Genomic DNA, 18,725 nt, shown 5'->3' on the forward strand with positions numbered 1-18,725 from the left:
GAACAAGTTGGATAACTTTTTGTTTTCTTTTCAATTTAGTCCATCATATGATTTATCTGCCTAAATGTATGATGTTTGACTATTTTTTTTTTTTTACAAAATATTGCTAATACCCTTATAATTAGAAAAACATTTTTTTTTTAGCCAACAATTAGCAAAACCTTAAATACAATAATAAATTACTACTTTTCTCAAAAATTTAAATTGAAAATTTGGATTAAATATTAAATGGAACTAATGGAACCTTTTTTCCTTTTATACTAACGATTTGGTCAGTTTGGATAGTCAATTTCTTGATTTTATAGTCAATTTCTTGATTTTAGAAAAGTTTGTCCTTTTTTTTGTGAGAGTTAGCCCATTTCTTGATCATAGAGAAGATTCATCATATACTTTTGTATTGGTTTAAGTGTCATCGTGTCCCTCGCAGCGGTTGTGGTTATGTCTTTTCTAAGCCTACATCATATTTCTTTGCCTTGAAGGGAGCAAGAAAGATTCTGAGTATATATAGAACAGATATACAAGAAGCTTGCTATGGTTTTCTCTATTGACTGATCAAGTATGACTGTGATTCAATTGGAAAAACTACGTTATCTATTAGAGATTAAAGGGTTTTTTAGCAGTCAAACAGAGCGTGCAACTTGTTGTAGATGTGAATTATTTGGCTTTTATTGTGTAGTCAAGAAGCGTTCTTAATGGTTAAGATTTGGTGGAGGAGGTTAAATCATTGTACGTTGACCCTAGCCAATCTTTTGGGTTTGTATTATCAGCCAAGAGAGTATAATATAATTGGTCGCTTGTGTTAAAGGAACGTGGTATGTTTTTTTGGTTAGAGGATGTTTCTGCGTGTCTTATAGATTGTATTCAATTTATACATCTTGTAACTAATCTTGATTTTTAATAAAATTCAAACTTTTATTCTAAAAAGAAAAAAGTAGTGAAGAATTTGTTTTTAGTTTATATACCAACCAAATGAGACACTAGTTTGTGATAAAAAATCTTGTACGAAGCAGAGTGTCTTTTTTTTTTTGGCAACTAATTGATTTGTTGGCCTACGGAACAATCTATAGTGTTTTATTTTATTTTCTATATATTGTCTTTTGGCTCGCCTTTTCGGAGTGTTTTGGGTCCATGAGAGTCTTCATGGAGCACTGAAGGAATTAAGTTAGGAGTTTGGAGGCAAGGGAAACAATATTGTAAGAGGAATTAAGCATCAAACGTGGCTGGTGCTTGAGTATGTATACAACAAGTCAAGCATGAGCTGGTGCTGCTGGTGCTTGAGAATGTTTCTTAATTTCTGCCTAAAGAAGCTCGAGCGTCACCAAGATTCTAACCTAACGCTTATAAATTAACTATAAATATGTCATTAGGGCTTAGAAAAACATAAGATTAGCATCAAGAGTTTTAGCTAAATTGTGAGTGAGAGATTAAGACCTAAAGGGAGAGAGTTTGTGTGATCACTGTAATTATTTTGAAGTTTAGAGGAATCTTTCAGGGTGCTCCCCAAAGGTGTAGGAAAATTGTCAAACCTAGCTTGATGAAATGGTGTGTTGTTTAATTTTATTCATTGCGTGGTTTAATCTTTCTTTATTAATTTCGTCATATATAGTTCATCAAGAATTAGATTAATACAGCCATAGGGATCGAATCACATCTAGTGGTTTACTCACAACACTATATTATTGTGATTGTCATGCAGTCATATTCGAGTTTATAAAAGTTTAGGGTTTATAAGGATTTAAGACTTAAGGCTTCAGCCCTAAAATTTATATACTACACAGTAGCTAAACCCCAAGCCTTAAACCAATATCTATACAAAAAAAAAAAAAATGAAATGAGCAAAAATTCTCGCATAAGCACCTGGGTCATGCGGACCTTATCCGAACCCAGATACTATACAACAATACATGATGCCCACCCTATACGAGAACGTCTTCATGCATTAAAGCTTTTTGGTATAGGGTATATGATCGATAGGCACCATGTATCGCCGTATAGGGGATGTTATGGTATAAGATATACTCATGTATCACTGTACAGAGACATTCTGATATAGAATGTGCATCATGTATGACCGTTTAATATTCGAGTCTAGAAGAGATCCTCCCGACCCAGGTTGCATGGGAATGACTGATGAAATAAGATGTGATTATGACTTGGTCAAAAAATTCTTCTTATCATGCAGTCACAATTGAGTTTATAAAAATAAAAAATGTTGTCTCGTTGATGGATCGCTAAGGCTACCGACTGGTGGAATGACATTTTAGCCAACTTAATTAAAAATACTCTTATACTAGTACGCAAACCTTAATGGCATAAGAAAATACGTACTCGTTGGTATCTATCAAATCAGACCCATAGTACTAGTGAAGATAAAATTATATAGGAAAAATGGACTAATGTACTAGTCTATATATGAGTTTTCAATTCAAAATTTTGGAGAACTTAAAGTGAAATACAAATTCTCCTATTGCCATACTACACGCCCCAGCAACTAACCCTGCAAACCCTTCAAGCAGCTTGGCTTTGATGTCTCTTTTGACTGCCCCAACACCCATCATCACTGAAGCTGTAGAAACCAATCCATCATTGGCTCCCAAAATTGCAGCTCGAAGCCACTGCCCACTCTGAGAGTAGTCCAAATTGCTCTCTTTTTCCTCCTTACATTGCTGTTGCTCTACATCATTTGAATAAACTGGAACTCCCATATGGTGCACTTTATCATGAGGTGCAGAGGTAGCCATGTAGTACAATTAAATTAGTTAGAGATATTAGAGAGAGAGAGAGAGAGAGAGAGAATTAATTCTTCACAATCGATCATATCAGAGAGAGGACGATCGAGCTTGTGAAGGACATCAATATTATGGTGATAAATTAGACCAATCAACCTAACTGATCAGTGAACATCAATATATATATATATAATATATATATATAGAGGGCCCTTCCAATAAGGGATTCCTCATTTAGTGTTAAATGAGGGATCACCTTGTGGGGCCCACACGAGTCGTTTTGTGCTAATCCGAACCGTTCATTTTTTGCATCTCCATTGATAGATCATCTCTGCAAAAAATCAACAAAATCGAAAATCGTTTACCCGTTCGATTAAGCGGTCAAAGTTTAGGTGTTTATAGAGGAATTTGTTGTTTGTCCATTTGTTTTAAACTTTGACCGCTTAAACAAACGGCTAAACGATTTCCGATTTAGCTGATTTTTTGCAGAGATGATCTATCAATGAAGATGTAAAAAATGGACGGTTCTGATTAACACAAAACGACTCGGTTGTGCCACACAGGGTGATCCCTCATTTAACACTAAATGAGGGATCCCTTATTGGAAGGGCCCTGAGAAAATCCACTTGAGAAAAAAAAAAATATATTCAAGCATAATGGATTCTCACTTGCTTAAAATTAAGATAGACGTTTATCATAATTAGTTTTCCCATCAAAATACACATATAAAAACCTAAAATGCATTGATGAGCAAGGGTAAGTTAACTCAACCACAAACAGATTAAAAGATCGATAACATTAACATTCTCTAATATAAAACCGAGAGCAGTTTTGCTCACCTCCTTTAACTAGGGTGTATGCTCACCTCCCTTATCAAATCATGACATCTGTTTAAAAAATTAACTCTGAGTTAACATATTGTATATTTAATTATTTTTTATTTTTTTTACACAAAACTCTCTCAATCTCTCCTCTGCGTTCTCTCTCTGCTTAACTCACCTCTCTGCATTTCTCTCTCTGCCTCCAGCAATCACTGCCCCAAAATCCCACCCCCAGCCTCCTCTCACCGAAACCCCCCAAAATCCCACCGATTTTGGATCGTTAAAATTGGGTAAATCCATACATGGCTATATTTTGAGAAGGCTTGATTTTGATAAAGTTTTGGGTACTGAAGTCATTGACATGTAGTCTAAATGTGGATCCCTTCCTTATTCTTGTGCTCTCTTTGATCAAATGGGTTCCAGAGACTCTTGGAATGCCATGATTGCCAGCTATGGAGTTCATAGGCATGGAGAGGAAGCTCTGGCACTCTTTCTCCAGATGACAGAGACAAACTTAAAGCCTGATCATGCTACTTTTGCTTCTCTTCTTTCGGCCTTCAGTCACTCAGGTCTCATAGATGAAATCTGGTATTGGTTCGATATCATGGCTGGGGGGTGGCAGCGGCAGGGGAGATCGAGAGAGATGAGAGAGGCGAGAGGAGAAATGTGAGTCCGGGAGAGATAGAAAGCAAAGGAGAGAGAGAGAGAGAGAGAGAGAGAGAGAGAATGTGTAAAAAAAATAAAAAATAATTAAATATACAATATACAATATGTTAACTTAGGGTTAATTTTTTAAACAGATGTCATGATTTGAGAAGGGAGGTGAGCATACACCCTAGTTAAAGGAGGTGAGCAAAAATGCTCTCTATAAAACCTAACAGTCTCATGTTCAATACCAACAAACCTTTTGTTTTGTTTTTGCTTTCAATTAATAAACCTTAATTATTTGATAAACGTGAATCATGCATGCCACACGTACGTACTGAACATATATTAGGAATATGGAAATGTGAAATTGGCAGAAAAGAAAAGGTATGTGGAGATTATCGAGCTAGTGTTACATTTTGACTCCACTATAAGCAATCAACTTGGTGAGGCCGTAAGTAATAGCCATGGCCATCAAGCCTCCAAACAGCATCCTAACACAAGACCTTGGCACTGGAGTTCTTCCCAAAATTGCTCCTACAGCACCAAACACCACCAATGCCAAACTAGACACTGCAACCACTACACCAATCATCACCTTGTACTCCTTTATGAATGCAGCTCCTATTAATGGGACTAATCCACCGACTGAGAAGGAAAAGGCAGATGCCACTGAAGCTTGAAATGGATTTGGCAGCTTCTCTTTCTCTTTGCTAGTATCTTGTTCACTCACTCCTTCATTTGAGTGAGTCATCTCTATCTCCAATTGAGTGTACACAGACACAAATTCTCCTATTGCCATACTACACGCCCCAGCAACTAACCCTGCAAACCCTGCAAGCAGCATGGCTTTGATGTCTCTTTTGACTGCCCCAACACCCATCATCACCGAAGCAGTAGACACCAGTCCATCATTGGCTCCCAAAATTGCAGCTCGAAGCCACTGCCCCCTCTGAGTGTAGTCAAAATTGCTCTCTTTTCCCTCCTTGCATTGCTGTTGCTCTACATCATTTGGATAAACTGGAACTCCCATATGGTGCACTTTCTCATGAGGTGCAGAGGTAGCCATGTGGTACAATTAAATTAGCTAGAGATATAAGAGAGAAAGAGAGAAATAGAGAGAGAGAGAGAGAGAGTTAATTCTTCACAATCGATCAGATCAGAGAGAGGGCGATCGAGCTTGTGAAGGACATCAATATTATGGTGATAAATTAGAAAATGGAATACTAGGCACTGGCTTAATGCAATGGACAACCTCATAATTTATTTATTACTTGTTTAAATATAACTAATTGTTCTGCTTTGCCTCTTGCAATATTTAAAAGTATAAACATAAAATATATATAATCATGTTCTAATTTTCAATGGTCAATGGCCTTTTGGCCATTTCTCTTTTCTTTTATTCTTTCGTCTAGGATTGATGTCATACATATATATATATATACTTTTAGTTACTCTTAGATTAATATTTCTTAGTAAATATATTGAAGAAAACTCTTGGCAAACATATAAAACCAATACTTATTTTTATTAACAGAGTTAGGAAGATTGCTATAATTAATGTAAATTATGTGGTTATCCACGGGAAATTCTATAATGACTGCAGGTATACAATGCCTTCAGAAGTTCTGAATCGATAGCCCATAATGAGAGAGAAAGAGGTAACTGAACAAAACAAAAGAAATCCTTCTGAGTCGCAAACAAAAAACGCAAATCTCATCTGCTTCTTTACCCTCTCTCTCCCGCACCCTTTCTCCGATCAAAACCCAGCTGTCCGGCGGCAACGTTGACAAAATCGGCCCCAAATATTCGTCTACCACTTACCATGTCGAAATCGATGAACCGATTGAACTTCGTGACGGCCATCCGCCTTCTCCGGCGGAGTTGCGACACCGACCACCCAAGACATCGTCCTCTCGACACACTGATCGTCTGGGTGTCCTCCTTTAGACCTAAAATTCAATCATGAAGGAGAATCAAAGGAGAACAGATCCAACCCCTTCGCCGGCGATCTGAGTTTTCTAGCGGCTTCGAGGTCTCTCTCGGGGATCAGGTATCAGGTCATGGTCGCTACCGGATCATTACAGAGGTATAATTGCGTCCTCATAGAGAGATTGTGAATCTTGTCAATTACCTTGCAATGGCTTTCTGAAAATTTGTGTATTTAAATTCTCTTACTTGTATGGATTTCAGAGGAATTGGTTTTTCTTGCTATGCCAGAAAATGTAATTGGTTTTTTCCCCGATTTGGGTTTTCACATATAGCAGCACAGAGTCCAGGAGGAAGATCTGTTGGTATGTTTTTTTCTATCCTTAAACTGGATACATGTTGGTATGTATGGGTACAGTTTTGTATGCTGCCTTGATGCAGGAATTTATGATATGTGCAACTATGTGTACCTGCATTACCTGTACTGTTACGTTCTCTGAATCTAATGTTATCAGGGAGAGATAAAAATTGTCTGAAGTTTTATTTTTGTGTATGTTTGTTCTGGAGTTCAAGGCTAATCCCGCATCTTATTTTTCCTATTATTTGTGTAGATAGCATATTTCCTATGGCCATGTGCTTGCTCTTCTCTAATCTGCTGATGTTGATGCTTTTTTCTATTGTTATTGAAAGACCAATTTTATATTTTAGTTCAAGGTTTTAATAGAAGAAAATGGTAGATTGGATCAGTGCCTGTGGCATTACAATTTCTGGCTTACTTTATTGGCTCCATTTCTGATTGGTTATTTCTTAAATAATAAATTTGTATTAAAGATTTCTTTCCCATCTAAGCATTGTATTATTTTACAATGCTTAGATACGTCCTTTTGGGTCCTGTACTCGGGTATTGTAGATCACTGCAAGTAGTGAAAACTACATGCTATAGGACCTTACATATAATTGCTTAAATGGTTTTTGTACCTTTGTGCTTGATACAAAAACATGCCACTGGACCTCTTCTTTTATTCTGTGATAGCATGACATGTTATCGACCTGTTTGAATTGCATACGTGGTTCAATTTTAATTCATATTTTGAAGCATTATGTATAGCATCATCTATTAACTCATCAAAATATGTTCAGATATTCAATGTGGGATTGTTTCAAACTGCAACTGAGCATAAGGAACAGATTCATGGTAATTCATTTATTTTAATCTCTAAGAGTTCAACAATTGACCTCCACACCTCTAGGTTTCATGAAATGCAGAGCTCCTGTCTTAATGCTCCCTTTATGTTTGTCAGCTCATGTTTCTTTACAAGATTTTACATTTTTTTTTTGAAGTAAATGATTATATGTGATACTGAATTTATTCTTATGAGATTGTTACAAGAAAGCTGCAAAAACATTCTATGATGAATTGTGATGGAGATATGGTATCAGCTGCACTGGTCAAATTCATGACTAAAAATTGGAGTAGAGAGGTAGAGAAGAGAAAACGAAGGCCCTTCATCTGAGTTTTTGCTAAGAAATGGGAAGGTCACTAGTAATTCAGACTTTTTGCATGGACTTGGCAGCCGCTTTTGACTTTAACAACTAGAGACTAAATCTATTCCATGGTTAAAAATTTTGGGCATGGGTGTTCAGACAATATATGAGCATGAAATTCTTCCAGGGCACAATATATTCAAGTCTCCCACTTTAGCAAGTATATGCATGCTTACCACTTTTCTTTAGCAAGTATTTAGCATGCTTACCACTTTTCTTTTCTCTGTTTTTCAGAATTATTGACCAGCATGACAAACTGAGGAAAAGAAGCACAGAAGCTTATACCACCGAGATAAGTACTACTCTTTTATCCTTCTGTCTGGTATAACCTAAGTATCATATAGCAGATAACACTGAGAAGTTAAATCACAGATTAATATTCCGATTTCTTTAGTAAATGTCACACAGTACTTTCTTACTTGTTTTGTTGCCATTTTCAGCAGTTATAATTAGCAGTTATAATTGAATAATCATGTATCTTGTGCTATCTTATGTATTTCTTTGCTATCTCATGAAGTTTTTGAATTGGGATCTAAAAGGCTCTATTATTGAAAACAAACTAATGAATGCAGATTGGGTTGGTAGTTATGTTCGCTCAATGTATATCTTCATGTTAAAATTGTGTGAAGAAGCAACCTTGCCTCCAGACCTATTGCAGAGGCAGAGTATGTTGCCATTGTGTGGTCTGCAACGTCTCAGCAATCAACACATGAAGATTGACTAGTATTTCATACCAAGTGTGTTCAAGCTAGTTGCTGATATTTTCCAAACCACTTCCAATGGTCCCATTATGTTCTCCAAGGATCAAAATTGGTCTCTGAAACTCTCCGTGCTTTTGGAACATGTATTTGAACAAATATTGATTAGTTAAATGAATGGATGAAATTTTTTATGAATGGATGGATTTTTGTTGAATGGATGGATTTTTATGAGAGAATGGAATATAAATAACATTTATAACATCCAAATCCCATTAAAAATTGACATGTATAATCTTGTTTATTTATATCAGTTTCAGGAGGTTTTATACATCGAAAAACCTTGATTACGATTTCCAATCTTGTTTTGGATATCAGTTGGGCTGAAAAAACAAATGGCATTTGCTTTGTTCTTTTGACAATTCATCCATTGCGTTTGATCTGTTTAAATGATTTTAAACGATTCGACAGGGACTGCTCAGGATCCCAATTATAACAGCATTATTCAATGATTAAAAAACAAAAAAAGATTTTGGTTAATACATAAAGGGGCAGCAAAATACAAGCATGTGTATTGGCAAAATATGTATTGGCACTTTTGGGTACTTGATATTCAACAAATTTTACCCAACTCAAGAATGCCTAAACATTTTGATACAATATTGATGCATTGTCAATTCTTTCGAGCCTGATGTGCAATTGCTATATCAAAGTAATCGTTTGGCACCCCTGTTTGACAATCATAGTTGGACACGCAATCACGATCTATAGCATGTGTCCAACTCAACTTAAACTTACCGTCTAAATGTATAAATATGGGTGGTTTGGGTTTTGGTCAAATTAGAAACTTAAACTTAAACCCGATATCCTATATCCTAAACCCAATATCCTATATCCTAAACCCTATATACTTATTATTAGGGTATAGGGTCATTTTATTGGGTTTAGGGTATACACTTTACCCAATATACATTATACTTATTAATTATTATAGTTCTAGGGTATAGTACTGTATAGTGTATATGGTATATATGAATTAAAAATGTAAAACACATGTAAATGTGTAATGTATATAGTTTTAGACTTTTAGTATAAGGTTTTTCATTAAACTTGTTAATACTTAATACCTTAAAAAATTTGATCTAAAAAAAACCCCCTACAAAATTTAAAATTCAAAAAACTAAAACTGAAAATCACTAAAACAAAAAAATTAAAACACAAAATATTGAAATTGAAACCAAAATTCCATCCTCGCCCAAAATATAAAATTAACCCACCCAAGTTGAAAAAAAAAATGAACCTCTGGCACGTCTCCAGACTTGTCAAATAGTGTAATTTTTAATTGCATGTCAAAACCTGATTGTTAAACAGGAGCTTGTATTTAGCACTCTGAGAATGCAATTGCCCTTTCGTGTATACACAGTTGTAGTGCGAAACGTTTTTTTGGCCCAGTGATGAAGTTACCATTTTCTTGAGATTTGGTTCAAGAAAATGGTAACTTGGATTAAGAAAATGGTAACTTACAATTCATTGAGAAAAAGTTACCATTTCTAGAGAAAAAAAATCAAGAAAATGGTAAGTTTGGTCACGCTGGGGCTGGATTACCACTTTCTTGAACGAAGTTACCATTTTCTTGATCAATCGATCAAGAAAGTGGTAACGTGTTTTGCTTGACTGATTCCGTTACCATTTTCTTGATATTTGGTTCAAGAAAATGGTAACTTCGATCAATAATGTGGTAACTTACCATTTCTTAAGAAAATGTTACCATTTCTTGAGGAAAAAAATCAAGAGAATTGTAACTTTGGTCAAGATTGGCCTTAGTTACCACATTCTTGAACTAAGTTACCATTTTCTTGATCGAACGATCAAGAAAGTGGTAACGTGTTTTGCTTGGCTGATTTAGTTACCATTTTCTTGATGTTGGGTTCAAGAAAATGGTAACTTGGATCAAGAAAATGGTAACTGACCATTTCTTAACAAAAAGTTACCATTTCTTGAGAAAAAAAATCAAGAAAATGGTAACTTTGGTCAAGCTTGGGCTTGGTTACCACTTTCTTGATCGAAGTTACCATTTTCTTGATCAAACGATCAAGAAAGTGGTAACGTTTTCTGCCCCACTGATTTAGTTACCATTTTCTTGAGGATTGGTTTAAGAAAATGGTAACTTGGATCAAGAAAATGGTTACTTACCATTTCTTGAGAAAAAGTTACCATTTCTTGAGGAAATAAATCAAGAAAATGGTAACTTTGGTCAAGCTTGGGCTTGGTTACCACTTTCTTGATCAAAGTTACCATTTTCTTGATCAAACAATCAAGAAAGTGGTAACGTTTTTTGCTTGGCTAATTTGGTTACCATTTTCTTGAGGATTGGTTCAAGAAAATGGTAACTTGGATCAAGAAAATGGTAACTTACCATTTCTAGAGAAAAAGTTACCATTTCTTGAGGAAAAAAATCAAGAAAATTGTAACTTTGATCAAGGTTGAGATTGGTTACCACATTCTTGAACCAATTTACCATTTTCTTGATCGAATGATCAAGAAAGTTGTAATGTTTTTTGCTTGGCTGATTTGGTTACCATTTTCTTGAGGATTGGTTCAAGAAAATGGTAACTTGGATAAAGAAAATGGTAACTTACCATTTCTTGATCTAAAGTTACCATTTCTTGAGGAAAAAAATCAAGAAAATGGTAAGTTTGGTCAAGCTTAGGCTGAGTTACCACTTTCTTGAACCAAGTTACCATTTTCTTGATCGATTGATCAAGAAAGTAGTAACGTGTTTTGCTTGGCTGATTTGGTTACCATTTTCTTGATGTTTGGTTTAAGAAAATGGTAACTTTGATCAAGAATGTGGTAACTTACCATTTCTTGAGAAAATGTTACCATTTCTTGAGGAAAAAAATCAAGAAAATTGTAACTTTGGTCAAGATTGGCCTTAGTTACCACATTCTTGAACCAAGTTACTATTTTCTTGATCGAACGATCAAGAATTTGGTAACATGTTTTGCTTGGCTGATTTGGTTACCATTTTCTTGATGGTTGGTTCAAGAAAATGGTAACTTTGATCAAGAATGTGGTAACTTACCATTTCTTGAGCTAATATTACCATTTCTTGAGAAAAAAAATCAAGAAAATGGTAAGTTTGGTCAAGATATAATTTTGTGATTGCATGTTCAAACCTGATTGGCAAACAGGAGCTTGTTTTTTATACTCAGAGAATGCACTTGCCTTTTCATCTATATACAGTTGCATGCGTAGGTGGTTACCACATTCTTGATGTGAAGTTACCATTTTCTTGAATTTAAGATCAAGAAAGTGGTAACTTGGGTTTTAGGCAGTTTTGTGAAGTTACCACTTTTTTGATGCATCCCTCAAGAAAGTGGTAACTCTTAGTCAAGATTTGGTAAGTTACCAAATCTTGACAGAGTTACCACTTTCTTGAGGGATGCATCAAAAAAGTGGTAAAACCCAAATCACACAGAACTTCCGCTCATTTCACTCTCCATTCAAAATAAATAACGTAGCCTCACCCAGACTCTCTCTCGCCGCCCTCGCCCTCTCAGTCCACTACAAGAAAAATGTCAATAGATATCACCCATTTTATATCAGATTTTAATGTAACTGATATTATAAAAATTATAATATCAGATAATTTTTTTACTGATTTCTAAACTTTATTAGATATCACATGGTTTTTTTCAACTGATATATAATATTGTCATTTTTCTAAGAACTTATAAAGACATCAGTATAAATTGTTAACTGATATCTTAAAACAACACTTATAATTTTTTTATCCTAACACTGATATGTAATGTGTTTTATCTGACTTAAATTTTTTTGTCCTACTCCCAAGTCCCAACACTTAGACATATACAGAATATACTAAAAATTAGATCTATCTCTCAGCTCACTTCGATCTCGATCTGTCTCTCGATCTCTCGCAAATTCCATCTCGCAAAAACTGTCTCAGCTCATCAGTGTCACACACTCATCGTCGGAGTCACCGTCGCCGTCGCCACTCCAGGCCCAGACTTCATTGTGAGTTCGTCTGTCTCTCTCACTCTCACTTCTCTGTCACTCTCACTTCTCTGTCTCTCTCTCACCCTCTGACTCTTAGCCTCTCCATTCACAGACGTCAAAGAACAACCTGACCAGTCGCACCCCAGCCTCTCTCTTGCCATCGCCGCCACCGCTTGAAGATCCTTTCGACAGGTGAAGTATGAATTTCTGGGTAAATTAGTTTCTGAATTTTTGGGTAAATGAGTTTGCTCACAAGGGCGTTTTCTGTGTAAATTTGTTTGGGTAAATCAGTTCCTCAGTGATTTCTGCAAGGATCTGACTGGCATCCAGCAAATTCAGGTTCGCTCTTAATTTGGCTTGCCCTTACTCATAGGAAGGACATGCTGTGTAAACTGGTGTTGCATCTATGTATTTTGACCAGTTCAATTAGTATTTTCAACTGTAGTTCCATCTATACTTGGTAGAACATTTCTAGGCCTTAATTTTCAGCTTGGTTGTGATAGTTAATAGTATAACCTTGCTATTGTTGTTTAGTTTACTGTAGTGGGTTGCAAAATTTCTAGAATTTCAAGGTTAATGCCACTTCTGTGCATATCATGTGCTATTGGCGCTGCATGAGTTTGCTAAATATTAGATGATGGACTTTTCTATTTTCATGCCAGTTTGTTTGTTTGTTTTTTTGTTGTTTTTCGGTATTCACTTGCAAACTACAGTTTCTATCTTGGACAAAGGTGGGTCTTGATATATTGATGAGTACTGCGAGCCATGTGGTCCCTATGAAGAAAAATCCTATAGCCAATTAGATGGGATTATGGCTTGGTTGAATAGGTTCTCTTACTGAACAAAGCTATGGACCATCTAATTCATGATAGAGGATGTGTAGTAGTTCCCAATATGGCTGTTTGGTGGATACCATGCACCCTGCTATTAAACAGAGTCTAGGTAGGATTGTGTCCTTGTGCTCTCTGATTGCTGTCTCTGGAGATGTCATCTGTTTCACTATACTGGAACCTTTGTTAGAATCTTGGATCACTCGTTTTTGACCAAATTTTGGTGCCTAGGGTTGGGTTAATGGCCTTTTTTTTTGTACAAGAACTTTTTTTGTGTGTTGGATTTTTATTTAAGTGTATATAGATTTTATCTCCCAACCACCTAAACACAGAGGGCGAGTCTCGACATAACTGTAAGTTTCCTCATTGGGTTCGAAAAGGGAAATAATCTCTCCACAAACAGAGCTATGGCTGTATACATTGGACTCTTTGTAGACTTTGCAATGGTGGGAGTTTCGTTCACCACGCCACAATTGTTTTTAACCAACTAAACAAGAAAAGGTCTCTTTTAATGTAAAAACTTTTTTTTTTCCTGTTGGTTATCTAGCTGATGGAAATTCTAGGACCTCTTGCATTGATTAGTCTTGCCTTTTTCTTTCTTTCTATAGTTAATTTTTAGTTGGATTCCCAGAGTTTTCTGCTCTCAAAGGTTGTATTAACTTGAGCTATTAGTTTATTGTTTATCGTCTTAAGTTTGGTAGAGGAGCTGTGCTTTCAGTGTATAGCAAGATTATTTCTTTGATGGAGACATGTTTATGGAAGGGACATTCTTTTGTCCCTTGCAGTTGGTGCATTTGAATGGTTCCACTGGTGCTTATACCATAAAGTGGATTGGTGATGTCCTATATGAGACTGGAATAGTTCTTGAATGTTCGAGTTCTAGGAAAAAGTTATTTTCCTTTTTAGACCATTCTAACAATTTGTACATACTATGCAACAGATCGATTGTAGTTTTTGTCTAGTTATTGCTATTTTATTGGAAATAAAAGTTTTGGTTTCTGTAAATAACAGAAAAAAAAGACAATTTTGACACACTGTTAGTTGATGTATGCTATGCACCATCGGGTACTTATAGATTGTGTAAGCACATCTGATTTTCAGTAGTCAAGGTTGCAGTGGCGACCCTTCAGAAAGAGAATTCTTGTGTCTAAGGAATTTTTCTAATAAATTAATTAATTCACATTGTTGTTAATTGTTAAGATTTTTTGTTGTTAATTGTTAATTCACATGGGTGCTTCTGGTAGTTAATTACTGAATGAGGCTCCTTGTTTGACTTACTCTGTTGTGTTTTAGCAAATTATAAATTGTGCATTTCATTTTTCAGGTTTACTTTGTTTGTATTAGAAGACATAACCAGCAGCCCTGTTTACACATGAGGAATTGCTAACCTAGGTATATTTCTTAATTATTTACTTCGATCACATTCATGCTGCTGTTCAATTTTGGTCTTCTGATTTTAAGCTTGTGCTTGTAAATATGACATAAGAGCTGTCCTAGTATGCATATAAGTTTTTTATTTGAAAAAAATTGGGGGAACAATAAAGTGGCTAGTGTAGATTTCTGTATGGTACACTTGCTGAGTTTTAGGAATAATAGGTTGTCCCTCTAAAGTCTCTTATGAGCTTTTTGTTTTCCATATATAACATAGATGTTTTGAATCTTATATATAAATTGCAGTACATGAATGTTTGTCTCTTAGGGTAAAATTAAAATGTATTAATGAGTATTTGTTTCATAAGAGGCTAGGTGAGAAATTTGCATTTTAATTTGATTGCACATTAATATTGAATTGGCTATTGTCTCTTTATGTGAAGTTAATATCGACAATTAAGGGCAATGGATAAAACCTGGATGCATGCTGATAGGGTGACTAAGGAGTATGAGGTGGGAGTTGAGAATTTTTTGGCATTTGCATTAGGGAATGCTACCAATCATAAGTACATTCAGTGTCCTTGTGTGAAATGTGGGAACTTGAATAAGTTTACCATTAAGATAGTAAGGGAGCATCTTTACTTTAATGGTATAGACAAGCGATATAATAATTGGATATGGCATGGTGAGTGTGCTGCCCCTACATTTGTGGAGTCAGAACATGATGTATTTGGGTCTGAAACAGTCAACATGTACGAAGGTGCATTTGATAATTTCAATGAGAATCCGGATGAGTTTATGAAGTTTGTTGAGGAAGGAGAGAGACCCTTATACCCACATTGTCATAATTACAGCAAGTTATCTGCCCTAGTCAAGTTGTTCAATTTGAAGGCAAAACATGGTCATTCCGACAATAGCTTTACTGATATGCTGGTCATCTTTGGAGATATGCTTCCAAAGGATCATTTGCTTCCCTTATCTACGTATGAGGCGAAGAAGACATTGGCTGCTTTAGGAATGGAATATGAGAAGATTCATGCATGTCCGAACAACTGTATTTTGTATAGAAAACAATATGAGCATGACACAAGGTGCCCCAAGTGTGATCTATCTCGGTGGAAGGTCAACAAGGAAGAAGTTGAGAAGGAAGGGGTGGCAGCAAAACTGTTGTGGTACTTTCCACCTATTCCAAGATTTAAACGGATGTTTAAATCTTGTGAGACTTCAAAGAATCTGACTTGGCATGCTGAACACAAAATGAGTGACGGCATGATGCGGCATCCAGCTGATTCTCCAGCTTGGAAGTTGGTTGACCAAAAGTGGCCAAATTTTGCAAGTGAGCCTAGAAATTTAAGGCTTGCCCTTTCTGCTGATGGGATAAATCCGCACAGTTCCCTTAGCAGCCGGTATAGTTGTTGGCCCGTACTTTTAGTGACTTATAACCTTCCTCCTTGGTTGTGCATGAAAAGGAAGTTTATGATGTTAACCTTGCTGATTTCTGGTCCTAGGCAGCCGGGAAACGATATAGACGTGTACTTAGAACCTTTGGTTGATGATTTGAAGACCTTGTGGGAGGGAATTGATGGAGTGCACGATGGATTTAGAAAAGACATCTTCTTTTTGAGGGCTGTACTTTTGTGGACAATCAATGATTTTCCTGCTTACGGTAACTTGTCTGGGTGCACGGTTAAGGGTTATAAAGCATGTCCCATTTGCGGAGAAGACACAGATTCGGTTTTTTTGAAACATGGTAAGAAAATGTGTTTCCAAGGCCACCGAAGATTCTTGGACCGCAACCACCCATATCGAAAACAAAAGGCTGCTTTTAATAACAAGCAGGATGATCGTGAGGCTCCTACACCTTTAAGTGGCGAAGATGTCTTAGAAAAAGTTTCTGGAATCAATTGTAACTTCGGGAAGACTAAGTTAACTAAGCCAAAAGGTGGTGAATCCCTTATTTCATGTTGGAAGAAAAGATCAATTTTCTTTGACCTTGAGTATTGGAAGTCACTTCATATTAGGCATTGCTTGGATGTAATGCACATTGAGAAGAATGTGTGCGATAGCATTATTGGAACTCTATTGAACATTCAAGGGAAGACCAAAGATGGTGTGGCTGCCCGTTTAGATCTGGTGGAAATGGGAGTTAGACTTGACTTGGCACCCGAGGTTGGGAATAAAAGAACTTTTTTGCCAGCAGCTCCATATACTCTTTCTAGGGTTGAGAAAAAAACACTATGTAGGTGTTTGTTGGGTACTAAGGTCCCGGAATGTTATTCTTCAAATGTGCGAAACCTCGTATCCATGGAAGAGTTGAAATTGTATGGTTTAAAGTCTCATGATTGCCACACGTTGATGCAGCAATTACTACCCATCGCCATACGTTCGGTGCTGCCCATCCACGTGAGATATGCAATAACAAGGCTATGTTTCTTCTTTAATGCTCTTTGCACTAAAGTGGTTGATGTGTTGAAGTTGGATAAAGTGCAATACGATCTCGTTGAAACTTTATGTTTGCTAGAGAAGATTTTCCCACCTTCGTTCTTCGATATAATGGTGCATTTAACCGTTCACCTTGTTAGAGAAGTTCGATTGTGCGGACCGGTTTGCTATAGATGGATGTATCCATTTGAAAGAGCCATGAAAGTCTTAAAGGGTTATGTACGGAACCGTAATCGACCGGAGGGCTGCATTGCTGAAAGTTACATCGCTGAGGAAGCTGTGGAGTTTTGCTCCGACTATTTATCTGATCCAATAGCAATTGGAATTCCTCACTCGCGGATGGGGGCACAAAACAGCAATAGACCTCTCTCAGGGGCTAAGGCACATTTAGTGGACCGCGAATCTTGGGAGCAAGCACACCGAATTGTATTGGAGAATGCCTCAGAAGTCGAACCTTATGCCGAGTAAGTGTATTTATCCACCACTTAGACTTATAACATATTGAATTTAATTTAATTTGAAATCATCATTTTGATGTTTTTGTTTGGAATCTGTTGGTAGAGAACACAAGGCCTACTTGAAAGAATTACATGCAAGTAAAAAAAAAAGTGATAAGTGGTTGCTAGAAGCCCACAACCGTGAATTTATCTACTGGTTACGTCAAAAGGTATGCTACTTTGTTACCTTTACAAAGCTTTGACTGTTACAAAATTTGGGTGTTTTGGAAAAGTTTTACAAAGTGTAACTCAATCTTTGTTACCATAGGTTTTACATCTAATTGAACTTGGAGAGGTGGAGATAACAATGTCATTGAGGCGGCTAGCTCAAGGTCCACCAATGAGTGTGCTGAAGTATGAGGGTTATGAGATTGGGGGGTGCCATTTTCACACAAAGGCACGGGACAATAACCGTTCTGTCCAAAATAGTGGGGTTACCTTGGTGGCGAATACAATGCAGGTGGCGAGCGCGAAAGATAAGAATCCGGTCTACACTGACATGGTTTTCTATGGGGTTATCCAAGAAATTTGGGAGCTAGATTATTGTGATTTTCGGGTTCCTTTGTTTAAGTGTATGTGGGTAGAGAATAATAAGGGCATAAAGATAGATGACCTAGGGTTCTTATTGGTTAACCTTAATAGAATAGGTCATAAGAAAGATGCGTTTGCATTGGCTGCCCAAGTGAAGCAAGTCTTTTATGTAGATGATCCACTTGATTCGAGCTGGTCAGTCGTGATTGCAGCCCCTAATAAAGACTATTATGACTATTCTCAAGAGGATGATTTAGGGAACAATGTGATTGATCATGAGTCCTTTACCAATGGCCTTCCATCTGTTGAGGAATTTGATGAGCTGATGAATGAGGATGACACCACTTACAAGAGGCCTGATTGTGAGGAAATATGGATACATCATGCAAATAAAAAGAAAAACAATGTAATAGAGAGAATGTAATAGAGCTGCTATTGTGCATTATTTGCAAAAAATGTAATGGAGAGAATATATGTATGTGTAATGGTACTGCTAGCTGCTGCTGGTTGTGTTAAGTAAATCATTTATATGTGTATTTTGTATTTGTGATCTTTTATTTGTATTTTGTATTTGTGATCTTTTATTTTGTATTTGTGATCTTGTAGTTGTGTTAAGTAAATCATTTAAGTAAATTATTCATATGTAAATTATTTTTAATTGTTA

General features: G+C 36.3%; 2 protein-coding genes, 1 long non-coding RNA gene and 1 pseudogene across 4 annotated transcripts; 2 read left to right on the forward strand and 2 right to left on the reverse strand.

Annotated features, from left to right (window-relative positions):
• Positions 1–2,420: 2,420 nt before the first annotated feature.
• Positions 2,421–2,741, reverse strand: LOC147280293 (VIT-like transporter 1a). The gene has a single exon (XM_086252172.1). It carries the CDS (start codon positions 2,739–2,741, stop codon positions 2,421–2,423), a length of 321 nt encoding a protein of 106 aa, XP_086108298.1.
• A 1,866-nt stretch (positions 2,742–4,607) lies between these two features.
• LOC147280294 (vacuolar iron transporter homolog 4 pseudogene) lies at positions 4,608–5,264 on the reverse strand (annotated as a pseudogene).
• Positions 5,265–5,930: 666 nt separating this feature from the next.
• Positions 5,931–8,231, forward strand: LOC147280295 (uncharacterized). 2 transcript variants are annotated; one of them, XR_015123526.1, is made up of 4 exons: positions 5,931–6,284; positions 6,389–6,489; positions 7,265–7,319; positions 7,904–8,231. It is a non-coding gene; the product is annotated as an uncharacterized LOC147280295 (long non-coding RNA). The 2 variants fall into 2 exon arrangements; XR_015123527.1 differs by lacking the exon at positions 7,265–7,319 and having other exon boundaries at positions 5,932–6,284.
• Positions 8,232–15,056: 6,825 nt separating this feature from the next.
• Positions 15,057–18,485, forward strand: LOC147280296 (uncharacterized). The gene is made up of 3 exons (XM_086252173.1): positions 15,057–17,497; positions 17,595–17,700; positions 17,799–18,485. The coding sequence occupies exons 1-3, from the start codon at positions 15,057–15,059 to the stop codon at positions 18,483–18,485; spliced, it is 3,234 nt and encodes a 1,077-aa protein (XP_086108299.1).
• Positions 18,486–18,725: the final 240 nt, after the last annotated feature.

The sequence above is a fragment of the Dryas octopetala genome, chromosome 7, assembly GCF_963921425.1.
Source record: "Dryas octopetala chromosome 7, drDryOcto1.1, whole genome shotgun sequence".
NCBI classification, from domain to species: domain Eukaryota; kingdom Viridiplantae; phylum Streptophyta; class Magnoliopsida; order Rosales; family Rosaceae; genus Dryas; species Dryas octopetala.

What these genes read in the sequence shown, in the direction of transcription:
- LOC147280296 (XM_086252173.1), top strand. Translation starts at nt 15,057, where the DNA reads ATGGATAAAACCTGGATGCATGCTGATAGGGTGACTAAGGAGTATGAG. An exon ending in GAAGTCGAACCTTATGCCGA is followed by an intron (nt 17,498 to 17,594) that starts GTAAGTGTATTT and finishes ATCTGTTGGTAG; the next exon opens with AGAACACAAGGCCTACTTGA. An exon ending in TCTACTGGTTACGTCAAAAG is followed by an intron (nt 17,701 to 17,798) that starts GTATGCTACTTT and finishes TTGTTACCATAG; the next exon opens with GTTTTACATCTAATTGAACT.
- LOC147280293 (XM_086252172.1), bottom strand. Translation starts at nt 2,741, where the DNA reads ATGGCTACCTCTGCACCTCATGATAAAGTGCACCATATGGGAGTTCCA.